At 36.3% G+C, this 15,865-nt stretch overlaps 1 protein-coding gene across 4 annotated transcripts in view; it reads right to left on the bottom strand.

Moving 5' to 3' along the window:
* ABI3BP (ABI family member 3 binding protein) overlaps nt 1-15,865 on the bottom strand; it is a 276,389-nt gene that overhangs the window by 152,756 nt on the left and 107,768 nt on the right. For all 4 annotated transcript variants that reach the window (XM_032631466.1, XM_032631463.1, XM_032631465.1 and 1 more), the window contains exons 5-7: nt 11,076-11,257; nt 10,465-10,520; nt 850-898 (exon numbers count right to left, since the gene is read on the bottom strand). In XM_032631466.1, the coding sequence (XP_032487357.1) occupies nt 850-898; nt 10,465-10,520; nt 11,076-11,257 (287 nt within the window). The remainder of the gene's footprint in view (nt 1-849; nt 899-10,464; nt 10,521-11,075; nt 11,258-15,865) is intronic.

Raw genomic sequence — 15,865 nt, 5'->3', positions numbered from 1 at the left:
CTGATCTAACTTTTTAATTAACAGAAAGGAACTCATTGGGCTGGCTACACAGGCAACGAAAGGTCTAGAAGGCACATCTTATCTTAATTCCTGTGCCTTTAAGTAATGAAAGTGTTCCATTCTAATTAGCTAAAAATTTCCTTTCTCAGCTCTACTCTCTGCAGCCTACCCAAGTTAAAGAACTAGCACAAAATGAGGCAAAGACTGACTCAGTAAATAAAGAGATTTAGGAAATGTACATTTTCAGAGCAAAGAATCTTTGGATAATTCCAATACTGACTGACACTGTTTTGAGAATACACTTGGGACATTGTGTTTCCTTAAAATGAATAACTATTTTAAGCGCTCAATCTCTTCCACCAAGAAACTTTCTGGAAATAATGGAGTCATTTAAATAATTTGAAAAACTGAAAGTCAAAACAAAAATGAGTGCATGCTGAAATAAAACATAACTCTTAAAACCTGGATTTCTTTACTTTCCTTAAAGTAACCTCTATATCATAATTATCATTTCATTAATCCAAATATCCTATTAATGATTTTCTACATGTAAGCTATCTTAATCCTGAAGAAAGCCACATATATTTAATTGGATTTTAAAACTTAATGCTTGTTAGGGTTGCTCTGTCCCTGGTTGTCCAGCCAATGTGCTTTGCCAAGACCTGGCCTAACAGTACAAGAGTCAAAATTATCTGTCAACTTCTAATTTACTAGACTGATTTCTTCAAATTTTTTCTGGAAAATCATCAGAAAAATTGAAAAACTATGTGCTATGTTTAATTATCTCAGTTTAAAAAGTATATTAAAATAGTTCTAAACACATATCCAGAGCAGACGCATACAAATTACCTTGCTTGATGATTGTTACTGGGATTAGCTTTTTTGGAACATAGGCTGGCTGAAAAGAGAGGAAGAGAGTCAGCTTTTGAGTTACTGTTAACTTAAAAAAATAAATAAGTAAAAAAAACTGGAAGCAGACCTTGTCTTTAGTGAAGTTCCCCATGACACAGGTTTAACAGCTGCTGAAAAGATCTTTAGTACATGTATCTGCCTCTATTTTATTGTGCTCACTTGGTTTTCCCCATAAGTGTCCAAAGATTTGACAGAAACAGTTTCTTCAAAACTCCCATTAGTTTAATTTACTTAGAAACTGCAATGGAAAGGAATTAAATCCTCTGAATTGAATACCAGTTTATTTTCACTTCATTTGAGAGGCGAACCAGCCAAATTCTGTCTTTACGTTTCCTCTCAAAAAAAGATTTCAAGCTACATATTCTTTTAAAACCAATCAACATCAATTGTCTGAGTATGCCCCACTGCTGCCCTGCTACTTCAGATACAACTGCCGTGAACTCCTGATGCCACGTATTTCCTTGTCCATGAAGGCAGAGCTGGGACTCAGAACCAGACATTTCTACTTCTAAAGCCTGTACTTTTAACTATTCTGTACGTATTCATGCCCAGAGGACCTCAAAATTGAAGGGCAGGTCCCAGAGGACTGTGCATTCTCCCTTCTTCCAAGTTGCCTCAGACGTCCCACAGGAAGTTTTGATGCCATAGAGTGGCTTGACCTAGGGGCACATTTAGTGTTAACTTTACAGTGGAGTCATCACTGGAGATTGTGAGCCAGGGATAAGACGGCCATGGGAGAGACACAGAACAGGATAAGAGAAGGGCAGCAAATATACAGAGAATTAGATTGAGGTAAAGGCATAAGCATGACATGCATTTTTTGATGCTTGATTTAATCTGTATGCATGGTATAGATACTCCATGTACTAGATCTGCTGACAATCCAGGATATGCTGAATGAGGTACTTAACCACATAGGTGTTTACAGTTGTGAACAGAAGAGACTCGCTAACATGTTTGCATTCTAATAAACGATATGCCCATAATAAAGAAGTGCCACAATACCACATTTACTGTTGGCTATTTTCCTTCTTGTAGTAAAGTCCTTATGTTTAAAAAACACAAAAAATAAAAGTTTACTTTTATCAGATTATTTTTAAAAAGTATCTATACATCTTGTATTGTATATTGGCCCAGCGCTATAGACTGAAAGCTTGTATCCCCCCAAAATTCACGTGTTGAAACTTAATCCCCAATGTGATGGCATTTGGAGGTGGGGCCTTTGGGAAGTAAATAACACATAAGGGTTCCACCCTCTTGAATGGGATTAGTGCTCTTATGCCAGAGAACTCCCTCCACCCTTCCACCATGTGAGATGGTTGTCTGTGAGCCAGAAGTGAGTTCTCCCCAAGACACCAAATCTTCCAGTGCCTTGATCTTGGACTTCACAGGCTCCAGGACTGTGAGAAATAATTTACTGTTTAAGCCACCCAGTCTGTGGTATTTTTGTTATAACAGCCCTGATGGACTAAAACACCCAGTAATTTCCTACTTAGCAGTCTAGCCTAAGGAAGTAATCAAAGATACAGGCATCATTTACGTGTAGGGGTGTTTATTACCACAATGTGAAACAACCTCATCATTCCAAAGCAGAGGTTTTGTTAAATAAATTATGGTTAAAATTTTTGACATCTATTTACTAAAGTGGGAAATATGTACAGTATAAATACAAAGGACACAAATTTATATTCATAGTATAGCGTAACTGTATAACAAATATGTATAGACAAAAGACCAGAAGGAGATAGCTCTTTTTTTTTAACAGTAGTTATTTCTTATAATCTCATATTTTATTCTGTGTACCTTTCTATATTTTCCAAGTTCCTTACAAGGGTGAATTACATTTATAACTAGGAAAAGCTATTTTAACCAGCAGTCTTTTTAGCTACTATATATGCTTCTGTACTGCATAGCTCATACACTCTTGGTCAATAGAGGAATGATGTAAATATAATTTATACACAACTTTTCCCAGGCAAGGGGAGGGGAATAGCAGGAATGCAAGTATAACCATCAGTAGAAAAAAAAAAAAAGTCAGCTTTGAGTTCACACTGGCAGAAGACCTCTGGATTTATCATAAGAAAATTAAATAAGTGTACCTGCTCACAGGACCCTTCCCCAGAGAGGGACAGGCAGGCCCAGGGCCCTGCACTGGTGTGTCCACCTTGTCCACCTTATGTCCACCTGTGCTGCTTCAGCGAAAGGGTTGCCACACGTGGCCTCTATCATTCCTGAGCACTTAACCCCTGCTGCGGCAACCTCCGGTTCCACAGGGGACGCTGGCCCGCGGAGCCGCACTGTCCTTCCCGGCGCTAATAATCACGTTCGACAGAACTGTGTCTACCGTTCCAAAGACTGTTGAATGGCTGGTCCGCTGTTTGCCCAGTGAGTCCTGCCATGTAGTGTATATTTGGCAGAGCGTGAAGTTTTTCAGAGACACACCACATTATAGCAGAAACGCCTATGGGTTGATGTGCTGATTGCTTTTGAACGGCATTATTGCAATTCTTATTTCCTTCCCTGTGGATTTGTTTTAAACAAGTTTTTGACAAAAACAAATGGAAAATATTCCACTCTTGGCATGAATGGAACACAGTGTCTGTTTGAGTTCTTATATGGGTACAGACCAGTGTTTTGTTAAGACGATGACACGACTATATGGGCAGCGTGTGCTGCCAAAAAACAAGGAAACCATTTAGCTGCAGAATCAAGTTCTTTCTAGACCTATAATTATTCTCTTGCCCAATCTACAATCCAAAGATGCGCCAAGACTAATGAGCAAGTACTAGCTCCCTCTCTGTAAGTAGGGTTTTTTTTTTAGTTGAAATATAGTTGATTTATGTTGTGTTAGTTTTAGGTGTACAGCAAAGTGATTCAGATTATATATATATAAGAATGTATACATGTATGTGCATATATCTATGTATATATATATATGTATATATTCTTTTTCAGATTCTTTTCCCTTATAGGTTATTACATAACATTGAGTATAGTTCCCTGTGCTCTACAGGTCCTTGTTGGTTATCTATTTTATACATAGTAATATGTATATATTAATTCCAACCTCCTAATTTATCTCTCCCCTCCCCTTTCCCCTTTGGTAACCATAAATTTATGTTCTATGTCTGTGGGTCTATTTCTGTTTTGTATAGAAGTTCATTTGCATCATTTTTTTTTAGATTCCACATATAAGTGATATCATATGATATTTGTCTTTGTCTGGCTCACTTCACTTAGTATGATAATCTCTAGGTCAAGGGCATCAGGAAAATCCTTCTGCCCAAAGTGTTTAATGCTGAAGGCTCTAAAATTCCCAGTAAGAAATCCACACTATGAATTCTTTCCCTGTGTCTTTTTATAAAAATGTAGGGAAACATCTGTAACCTGGATTTACTGAGAAATAAAATATTATGATAATTTCCAAGTTAAGAGTATGTAACCAATTACAACTCAATTTCAATTGAACTGTTTCATGTATGATGTTGTTTATAAAGTTACCAGTAACCTTTCCTTACAGTCACAGGTTTGCTGTTATGAGCATCTATCAACGTGTATAGAAGTCTCAGTGTAGCTGGTGTCGGGTGTCGGGGTGGGAAGCGCGGTAGTGAAAATCCTGCATCCCACAAGATGCTGCGACAGTTTTGCTGGGGTGGCCTCAGCACAGTACTACTGCTCCCCACAGACACCACCCTGGTACCGGTTTTCTTTCTTAGGCCATTACCTCCCTGGCTCTCTTTTCTCTGCTGCTTGTTGACCCTATTCCTGCAGCAAACCTCCATCACCACTTCCTTCCTCAGCTCTCATCCCACCCTTCAGCAATTATTTTTTAAATGTTTATTGTATGTCAGGAAGTGAGCATATTTCCCTCCTACCGTTTAAGGGATTAATTATTTTTTTCAGTTTTGAGAAATTCTATTCCTTAAGAACCCAGGTTGTGCTGTATCCTGAGCAGGGTGACTGGCTAAGGGAAATCATTTTTACCGTTTTTCTGGGGACACTGTGGCTGAGTATCCAGTTGGTGAGATTCAATGGGGAGAGGATGCTGAAGTGGTAAAAGGCAATGCCCCTGCGGGCCAGTCCAGCTTGCTTTCCAGTTCTGGTCAGGGAAAACCTACACTCATCTAGAAATAACCACAGCAGCAGTAGCCACATGAAAGACTTTGGATTCACCCTGCATCACACTACCTTCGTCCCGATATTATATTTTGAAAATTAGCTTTAATAAAAGTAGTGGTAACATCAGGGTGCTGTTCTTTGCAAGTTACTCTTTACAGGTTTGTCCATTTGATATTTTTGTGGCGACAGCACATCCATTGTAGATTTAACTTTATTCTTAGGCCCTGAGATAAAGAGGAACTGTCCATTTGGGGAGTGGCTAAGGGTTGCTCAAAATCAAATTTCAGCTCTTTAGACTCAAGAGCTAAACAACATGAGAAAAACTTGGGCATGTTACATTCTGGTTTTAATTCATTTTTTGGATGTCCTGATGAAAGTTATGAAATATACTGATTCAATCTAACATCTGACTAAAAGTGAATCTAAAATCCTTCTTGCGAAAGTCTCCATATTTCCAGTCAGCTAGGGAGGAATCAGACATACACCTTTGGTGATATCAGTGGTCTAGACATAAAATTTTCAAGTTTCTGCTTAGGACGATGATTGCTAAGAATGGAAGGACACCTGATGTACTCACTGCATACAATCTTAGGGTGCGGGTGGGGACCACACTGTATTTTTCCCTATTCACTCATCTGCTAACTGTTACACTTTAAAAATTGGTACCACTTCTCTTTCTGCCAATGACTGAGATGGCTTTTTAAAAAGGTAGGTGGATCTCTGATGGAAAATAATGGAAGGGTGGAAATAGATGTCATATTTTAGGGGAACACTTATTCTAAGGAGATTTGGATTAATTAAATAATTAAACTTATATTTTAAAATATCTGTTAATAAATGCTACATACTTCAAAAATTTATTGTTTGGTTAGTGAACTAGTTAGATAACTAAGTGTTTTTAAAATATAGAGAGAATGTATTAAAGTTAGGTCCTTTTAGACATCATTCCTTTATTTTTTTATATAATAAAATCTAATGGGGCTTCCCTGGTGGCACAGTGGTTGAGAGTCTGCCTGCCAATGCAGGGGACACAGGTTCGAGCCCTGGTCTGGGAAGATCCCACATGCCACGGAGCAACTAGGCCCGTGAGCCACAACAACTGAGCCTGCGTGTCTGGAGCCTGTGCTCCGCAACAAGAGAGGCTGCGACAGTGAGAGGCCCGTGCACCGCGATGAAGAGTGGCCCATGCTCGCCGCAACTAGAGAAAGCCCTCGCACAGAAACGAAGACCCAACACAGCCAAAAATAAATAAATTAATTAAAAAAAAACAAAACAGTTTACCTTTAAAAAAAAAAAACCTAATGAACTTATTTACAAAACAGAAAGACTTACAGATATTGAAAACAAACTTATGGTTACCAAAGGGGAAATGTGATGGGTAGGAATAAACCAGGAGCTTGGGATGAACATACACACACTACTATATGTAAGATAACCAATAAGGACCTACTGTATAGCACAGGGAACTCTACTCAATATTCTGTGATAACCTACATGAAAAAAGAATCTGAAAAAGAATGAATATATGTATATGAATAACTGAATCACTTTGCTGTACACCTGAAACTAACACAACATTGTAAATCAACTATAATCCAATAAAATTTTTTTAAAAGAATCTAATAGTAAACACTAGGTTTCACCTTGATAAAAAGAGTGTTCTTGCTTCTCAACGTGAAGAAAATAGCAAAATTATCATCTGTTTTTTCTTCTGCAGTTACATGGATCTCAAGTGATACAACTTATATGGGAAGAATCAGGGTTATTGTTTATGCATATATCTTTTCTCTGATTTTTCTAGAGGTGTAGGCAGGGATGATATTGAAAGTATTTAACAAGCAGTAGAAGGAAGGCACTAACCTATCAGAAAAGACCCCTGCTATGTGTCCTCTGGCACAAGTGTACTGGGACTTGCCTGCAGAACACATGCTTAGATACATGAATTACAATATATAATGTAACAAGATGCTTAAGATGGGGCTGTATTTAACATTCAAATTTTTAATCTAAATATTATTTATCTGTTAAAAATGGATCGCCTCAAGTTCAAATTGTTTTTCACATTTCCAATCTCTTTTCAGAAGGTGTGAAGGAGTTTCTGCTGCATTTAAGTTTTAGGTATAAGCATGCATATATGAATAAAAACATTTTTCAATGTATCTTTTACTTAAAACTCTGGAATTAATTTCATATCTCTTGAAATACTGCCTTCTAAGATCAGTCTCAGAGAAGAGGTGGGTAAACATTGGATTGATATCGACTTAAAATATTAAAATATACCTCTAAAGGATCAAATCAACTTTCAGAATCAATTCTAAATGATTATATAAGATGGTCAAAGTCTATCCCAGCTGGTTCCTTTTCAACTTTCCCATGTTCCAGAGCTACCCAAATGCACAGAAGGCAGTTTGGGAAACATTTTTTCTGCTATCTAGAAGGTAACAATGAAGAAAGGCTTACAGAAAAGCCTTAAAATACCTTTTCAGTTAATTCGACTTTTCCTTTGGAAATACCCAAGAGTTTCAGAGCACAGCTCGTTAGAGCTGGCTGGAGTTTGGGGTAATCTGCCTCACAGCTTGAAGTGATAAAATATCTGGCTCTGTGTCACAGGTGCAGGAAGTTTCTAACTGGACCTTCTTGCCATGGCTATTTATGATGTGGAAAATAAATTAAATTTCTTGGAAATAAACTGTCAATCATCTTTCTCAATCCTGCTGAGTAACTCACCCTAAATGAAATATTCTGCCAAAAGAAATACAAATTATTGAGATATGATTGCTGAGAAGGAATGAAACAAACGACATCGAGTCACACGTAAGATAAAGCAGGACAGCCAAGAGGATGGAGGTAAGATGTGCTTCCTAGGAAACCACTCATAACAACAGCGAGGATTGTTCTAGAAGAGAATGGAAGAGCAACTCTATTCCCTGTGATTGGATTTAAGAGAGACAAAGACAAAGGGACCTTAGGGAACGGCAGAATTCAATACTTGGTGCTAAGCCAATTGGTTAATTATTTGGGAAAAGTATATAACCTCATCAATATAGGACCTTACTACATATGATATAGCAAAATAAAATCCACATAGGTTAGAGTTTAATTACTACAAAATCAAACCACTTATAAGACAAAAAAAAAAAAGAGAAATATTTATCTGATCTCTGGATAGGGAAGGGCTTTCTAAAATATAAGGCAATTGGAGATATGACAATGGAAAAGACAAATAAGTTGATTAAGCAAATTAAGACTTGCCTATTTCACAAATTCCCATAAAGAAAACTGATAACGAATGTGCAAATAATGTTTCTAGATGATATCACAAAGAGTCTTTGCTCTTTAAAGTCTTTAAACTATTCAATAAAAAAAACCAAGATGCCCAATAAACAAAGAACTGAAACTAAAGGTCATTAAATGGAAAATACAAATGGCTAATAAATAAGTGAAGAAAGTGCTGCTTTATCAGCAATCAGAAATAGAAATTTAAAAACCATTTTATACTATTATACTAGCCAAAATTTTAGGGATGGAAATACATAATGTTGAAAATCAGGGTACTACAGAAAGATAACTCTGACCCATTGCCAACAAGATTGTAAATTGGTAAAACCTTTCTGGAAAGAAAGTTGACCAAACATATTAGAAAGTTTAGAAAAATGTTAAAACTCTAAACTGTTAATTCCTCTTCTAAGCATCTACTTTAAGGAAACAATCAGAAATGTGAACAAAGATTTATGATCATAAATGTTCACCATAATATGACTTATAATTAAACTGTTAGAAATAACTTAAATGCCTACAAATTGGAAACAGATTGAGTAGCTGATAGTGTACTTAGATTATGTAATACACAGCAATTGAAACTATGTATATGAAAAGTACTTAATGACATGAACTATGCTAGGCCATATTTTGGCTAAGTGAAAAGAATGAGATATAAAATTGCACATATAGCATGATTTTAATTTTATAATGAAAACATGCTTGAAAAAAATACAATGTTCTAAAGTTTTAACAGTAGACCATAAATGGTTTTCTACTGGTCTTTATTTGGCAGTGTTATAGGTAATTTTGTTAATTTTTCTTTTCTCATTTTTATACATTATAAATCTTTAAATATCAGATAATTAGGAAAATAATCAAAACCAAACAGAGAAAGAGAGAGAGAGAGAGAAGAGATGGAGGCAAGAGAGAAAGAAAATAAATGAATCAATCAATCCAGGCCTCAGAATTTACCTACAATCTCCTTTCTTATATTTTGATTTTAAATATACCAGAATACTTTCCTGGGCAGTCACAATAATTTAATAATCATGACAATAATTTTCCAATATACACACTTTTCTGCCAGTTCAAACCAAAGAAACATTTCCTTTATCAGCAGTAATTCTCAGTTCTATTTTATCCAAACCATTTTCTGTCAATGAAAAGAATCTTGCATATTTTTATTCACTGAGGTATGTACTACCATTTTTCCCCCACTAGGCTACATGAACAGTGGGTTATTCTGTGGACTATTCAATAGACATAAAAAACCATCTATCCACATACATCATGCACACATTGAAAAGAACAAATTTGCAACCCTGAATAGAGTCTTAGCATGTTCACTTGACTGTAGAATATTTCCCTGGCTGGATACTCCCAATACATAGACCAAAGCCAGCATCAAATTCCCCTTTTCTCACCAAAGTGCCTTCTCTACCTGCTCTATGACGTAATGTTCTTTACTTTATAATTAGGCATGTGATTTCAATGGCAAGTGTCTTTGTGATGGTTCTAACAATGGCTTACATTTGTAACAGGTAGTATGGAACTGATATAATGCTTCCTGAGAACAGATTTTGAAAAGTGGAGGGAAAGAGGAGAACAAGGGACTGAGCTCCTAAGGTGAGAGAGAAAAGAGTTCTAGACGGGGAAAATGCTGGGCACATAAAATATACAAACGTTTACTGCACTGAATAGAAGCTGGGCATGTTACAAAACCAAACCAGTTGCTTCATCATTTTGAAAAGGGTTGGCTCTTTTAAGTAGGAAATGATAGAAAATAGAGGAAAGGTTTGAACAATCACAGGGTTAAGTAGTGCATGTACTTATTCGCTCTTGAAACATGTTATAGTAAAAAACAACCCACAGGACAGAAGATAATAAGAATAATCTCAAAATACCTGGAATACTGAAATACTAGATAACTATACAGAATATCAGAATTTTAGAGCTTTAAACAAATTAGAGATAATCTGGTCTCATGCTTCCACCTCCATTTTCTGAGAAAGAAACTAATTCTTAAAACATTATGTACTTGACCCAAAACCCTATAGCTAGGCAGTTAATCCAGTTTCAGTACCTCATAACAGGACTACTCCCTTATTTAAATGAAAGTATAATGCAGACACATTTTTAAAAGAACATTCTCGAAAATAAGCTGGTACATACCACTGTGTGGACTTGGTCATAGGTACTTTGGATTTTCCCATTTACTTTGTTTTTACCTGACAAAAACAAGAGGAAAATGACATTCTTTTCATTCTTCTTTTCCCTAAATCAATTCTTACTAGTCATTATGAAGACAACTACACCTCCTGCTCTAACTTGGGCCTATTATTTTATTTGCTCTCATTTCAAACACTGATTCCAATGATGTTCGAAACAAGGGATGATAGGAAGCAAGCCCAGCCCCATAAAGTCTTTGCACGTTCAATTCCACTGGCCCAGCTTTTTAACTTAGCATTTGTACACGTTATTGATTTTTGGCTCAGTTAGTGTTCATAGGTCAGAGATTGATTTAAAATATGACAATGGCCAAATAAATTGTTATCAATGATTGCTACTGTCAAATATTAGTTTACCATTTTTTTAAAAAAACACTCACTATAAAAAAGATTCTGAAATATCAATGCTCAAATTCTGTTTACTTTTGTATTTTCATAAATATGGATAATGAGAATTAACTCATTTCCTATCATACAACTAATAAAATAATTTAAAATTTGATAATTAGGAAAAAATATTACAGAAAGCTCACTCAAATAGTTCTAGGTACTTACTTCCAACAATAGTCTTGTGATTAAAAATCTTACTCCAAATTCCACCTTCTACATTGTCTTTCACTCCGAATTCATAAACTGTGTCAGGCTTTAGATTTTCCACAATTGTTTCAGTGGCCGGACAGAGTTGAAAAATCCATTTCTTTTCCTTATCCTTTTCTCTATAGCGAATTGTATAAAATCTGTTGAATAACCAAAATATGCTATAAAACCACAGGGAGATTCAGAAATTACTTCCAGCTTCTTAATACATCATAGACTCCCACCTACTCTCAAGATTTCACATTGGCTTCCGTTCAGATTTTTTTTAATTTTCAGAGAACATAAAAAAGTTTCTCCATGCGTGCTTAAGTTTTTAATTTCTAATTGCAAGTTAGGGGACTAGGTAACAGCACAGTCATGGTCTAACAGAATTCCAGATCTCTCAATTCTATTATTTGATACTTTCCAAAATGAAAGTTGGAAAACACTAGACATTCATTTTTTTCTAATTATGGATAGAGAAGAACATAGGCATATTTTGATAAATATTTAATATTATAATTTCATAACTGTATGGGTTTAAGCCCATGGAAGGTACATTAGAGGTAATATCATTTAACACCATAGAAGGCACATTAGAGGTAATACCGTTCAATTTTGTAAAAGAGGAACCTGATGCACTCTAATGCATCCAGGACTTTATTTCAAGGGTGATATTTTCTTACTATTAAAAAAAGGATCAACACCAATGGTCAAGCTGAGAATACAATGAGAAAAATCGAACAATGCAAATCCAAGATCACTGTTACATATTTGCTTAGGGCTTCATAATATTCAGACATATATATCACAAGGTACTAATAATCCTCACTATTTTTTTTGCACCTTTAACACATGGTAGGTTTTATATATATTATCTCATTTAATTGTCACAAAAACATCTTAAGTGGTAGAAATCATTAATCCTACTTTACAAATGTGAAAACCATGTTTCAGAAAGATCTCTTAACTTGCCCAATGTCATCCAGCTAGTGATTTTTACTAGTGGCAGAACCAGAAAAGCAGGAAAAACTCCTCTGGCTCTGCTCTAAACAGTCTCACAAAGTGGGGAAGCAGGTCAGGAAAGGAAATTGCATTGCTACTGGATACAGCAATGAGAATGAATGAACTAGGGCTACGTGTATCAATATGGCTAAATTTTACAAACAAAATATTGAATGAAAATAGCAAAATGATGCATGTAGTTTCACATCATTTGCACAAAGATTAAAACACTCACACAAAATATGTTACCGTATATCATTCCTGGCAGTGTAAAGGGACAAGAAATACTGGAAGGATACAACATTTATGATAGTGCTTTGGCTCCCAGTGAGCAACTAGGGAAATACATGAGACTAGAGATGGGGCCAACTGATAAACTTTATTTGCTTTTTATTCTTAAATAAACATTTTAAGTAAATAAAATAAAATAAAATAATAATTGTCATGTACTAACAATGGAAACATACATGCTTGTTATACTATTTTAGACTCTTTTTTTACATTCTAAATTTTCTCTCAAAAATTTAGTACCTCTCCCCCACTCCTCACCCTAAGATTCAGGTCAATTGCTTTTATTTAAAGCCCTAAAATCCCTCATTTACTCATGCTAGAAATGTTTATCGTGTCCTCTTTAAGTGCCAGGCACAAGCTCTTGATACAAAAAAAACCCACCCAGAATCTTTGGAAACAAGGGCCAGGACTGGCTACATAATTTGTGGAGTTCACAGCAAAATGAAAACATGGAGACCCTTATTAAAAAATGATTAAGACTTTTAAGACGGTGACAACAGAGCATTAAACCAAGCATGGGCCCTTCTAAGTGGGGAACCTGTGTGACCGTACTGGTTGCACGCCCATGAAGTCAGCAAGGGGGTTATAGTTTCTTAAGTACAGAAAAGGGATGTATTCATACATTCAGCCTACTTTCTTACTAGTCACAAACTACTGAAATGCTCGAAATCATTCATTAGCTTGCGTCTTCCTCGTAAAAGCAGCTCTCTGGGCTCCATACCCCATTCCAAAGTCACGAAAAACAGAACGAGTGAAGGAGGCTGTTCCAGCCAGAACACTAACTGCTACTGGGAACAAATGTTACAGAATACGAATGCTCTGTGTCCCGTGAGTTGAACCATCAACAGTAGTTTATGAAACACATTTGTTGACAAGTACGTCGAACAGAATTTCTGTCGTTTTTCCCGTGCCCTGGCTATTACAGGACTTCAGGGAAGTGTAGAGAAACTAAAATTAGACCAGATGGGCCTCCAGGGTTATGCGTCTCTAGTTTGGATACATTTCTGAAGTCCTGAACTGCTTGCATGATCTGCTGGGGTGTGGGGCAATGCTAACAGAACTACCAGAGGCCAGATTTCAGGATTCCCAGGAAGTTTGATTTTATATCCTCTTCCTAGGAATGAGACAGACATGTTATAAGACTTTGTTGAAAAAAATCTAGCCTGTAAATTTTTTTCTATTTTGATCACAAAGCTTTCTAACTAACCTCTCTTGTACCAACTTGGTCAGGAAAAATAAAAGTACAGGCAGCTAGGCCTTCTCCTCGGCTTCAGTTAGGTTACCCTCACCAACATTGGCTTAATTGATACTTGTATAATATAGGCAAGTTCTAAATTTTAAAAGAGATAGTAAACAAGGCTACTTAGCTATAAAGTGGTGAAGTCTATTTTCTTGATTTTAAAGCAAAATATAGGCCTTATGATGATAATACTGTACAACCTAGCACAGAGTATGTACTCCATATATGTTGTGGAACAAATAGAATGGATACTTAGGTGCTCATAGGGTCATTCTAAAATTATAGTTGCTCTAAATGGCCAATGACTCGATCACCAAAATATTCTGATTTAAGCCATTAGGTCTACAATTATATTTTGCAATATGTTGTTGCATAAGAGTTCATTTACCAAACCTCAGCATTCTTATAGAATCAATGCAAATGGAAGGAGAGTTCAATAAATGTCTACATGGTACATTTGCAGAGGGCTTAGGATTTTTAAATTTATTTCCATGTATCCATACAATAAATTCTGAAATGAGCACAGCAAGAATTATTATAGAAGAGAGAGGCCAAGAAGTGTCTAAAGCCTGAGAATCAGTGACAGAACCAGGCAAATAGCTGTTTTCTGACTCATAAGCTAATACCTTCTGTGTTGCATTGGACTATCTACTGCAGGGCTCAGCAAAAGGAGATGCAAAAACAAGGTAAAATGACCCAGAATGGAAGAGAAGTAAAAGGAATCAGAAGTTCTTTTAGCATTACTTAAGGCTTTCACATAATCACAGACTTCCCAATATTGTCTGAGGACATCCAGGATCAAATGTTGATTGCACTTTTTTTCTGTGGTTAATTAAATTTGGACACAAGTGCATAGAGAGGCAACAAGTCTACTAAAGACAGAGGTAACAGCCAGTGAATGTCATCAGAGCAGACCTCTGCAAGCCTGACTAGCAATTTGGATTTTAGAAACAAGGATATCTCACATCCTAATTAAGTGGTAAGCAACTGTTGAGGGCAGTGCTTGGTTCAACTGGTGATATTCTGTGCTTGGATCTCCCCAAGAGTCTCAAAACTGACAATAATCGTTATTATAACTTAAAAAATACCATAGCTCCTCCAAATGTAATGGAGAAGGCAGATAGTGGCTTGGCGTGGATATCTGCCAGCTGCAAACTAGTAGCATGCCCTCAGGAGAGTCTCTTTGCCCACTTATATATCAAATTTCTACTTTGAAAAAGAGGGGTTGGATTAGACAATCTTTGAATCCTTTCTGTTTCTAAAATTTTATTCTAGCTACAAATTAGACATTCTATTCTAATAAAATACAGAGGCATAACACAGGCTAGAAACCCTAGAGGCAGAAATCCCATAAATAAAATTTATGATGTAAATGGCACTGAATTCTGCCAAGTGGAGAAATTGAATAGTGTCAATAAATTTAGTCCTTTCACAAACTAGCCTGGATTGGTGCACATGGTTGGCCAGCTGTGGGACTTTCTATACTTTTTTCAGCAATTCTTTTATTTCTATGTGATTAATTACTATATTTCCTAGAACATCTATTCCACACATCACACATTTTTTTTGCTCTCCACATCAAAGGACACTTCCTGACGCCCCCCGTTGTCAATATCCCTGCTTCTTGCCTTACTGAGACTGTGACTGCTGATATAAAATCTGCCCTCACTCCCTTCCCCTCAAAATCTGCCCTCACTCCCTTCCTCTCAAAGTCTCTCTCTCCCCCTTCACTCTCTCCTTGCCCCTCTCCAATTCCAGGGTTCTCCCTTCTTCTAAAAAATAAATGTCTTGGTAATTTTATTCCATTTTCTTATTCCACCTACTCTGCATCCTTTCTCTTGATTCTTCAAGGACCTTTCTCTGAGTCAAAAAGTTGTTGAACTATTTTCTACTATATCAAAGCAAAACTAAAACTAATACTTCTTATTCCTGCCATTACCTTTTAACACAAGATCTCTCAAAATTAATCTACTTTCTTCTGTTTTCTTACCACTCATAATGCCTAAATCTCTTTGCAGTCTGGTGTCTGACCTGTTAGTACAGTAAAACATCATGGTCAAATCCAATGATTTAATCATCTGTAAACTTCATAACTACTTTACAATCTACTCATCTTTTCCAAATCTGTTCCTATTCCTGTTGTCTTCACATTCCTTCTCCCCATGTCCAATCAGTTTTCAAGTCCAGTTATATTTCCCTGAGTGATACCTCTTGCACTTGTCTTGCCTCTACT

The sequence above is a fragment of the Phocoena sinus genome, chromosome 4, assembly GCF_008692025.1.
Source record: "Phocoena sinus isolate mPhoSin1 chromosome 4, mPhoSin1.pri, whole genome shotgun sequence".
Classification (NCBI taxonomy): Eukaryota; Metazoa; Chordata; class Mammalia; order Artiodactyla; family Phocoenidae; genus Phocoena; species Phocoena sinus.
The sequence above is the reverse complement of the archived record's forward strand: the minus strand, read 5'-3'. Positions and strand labels throughout refer to the sequence as shown.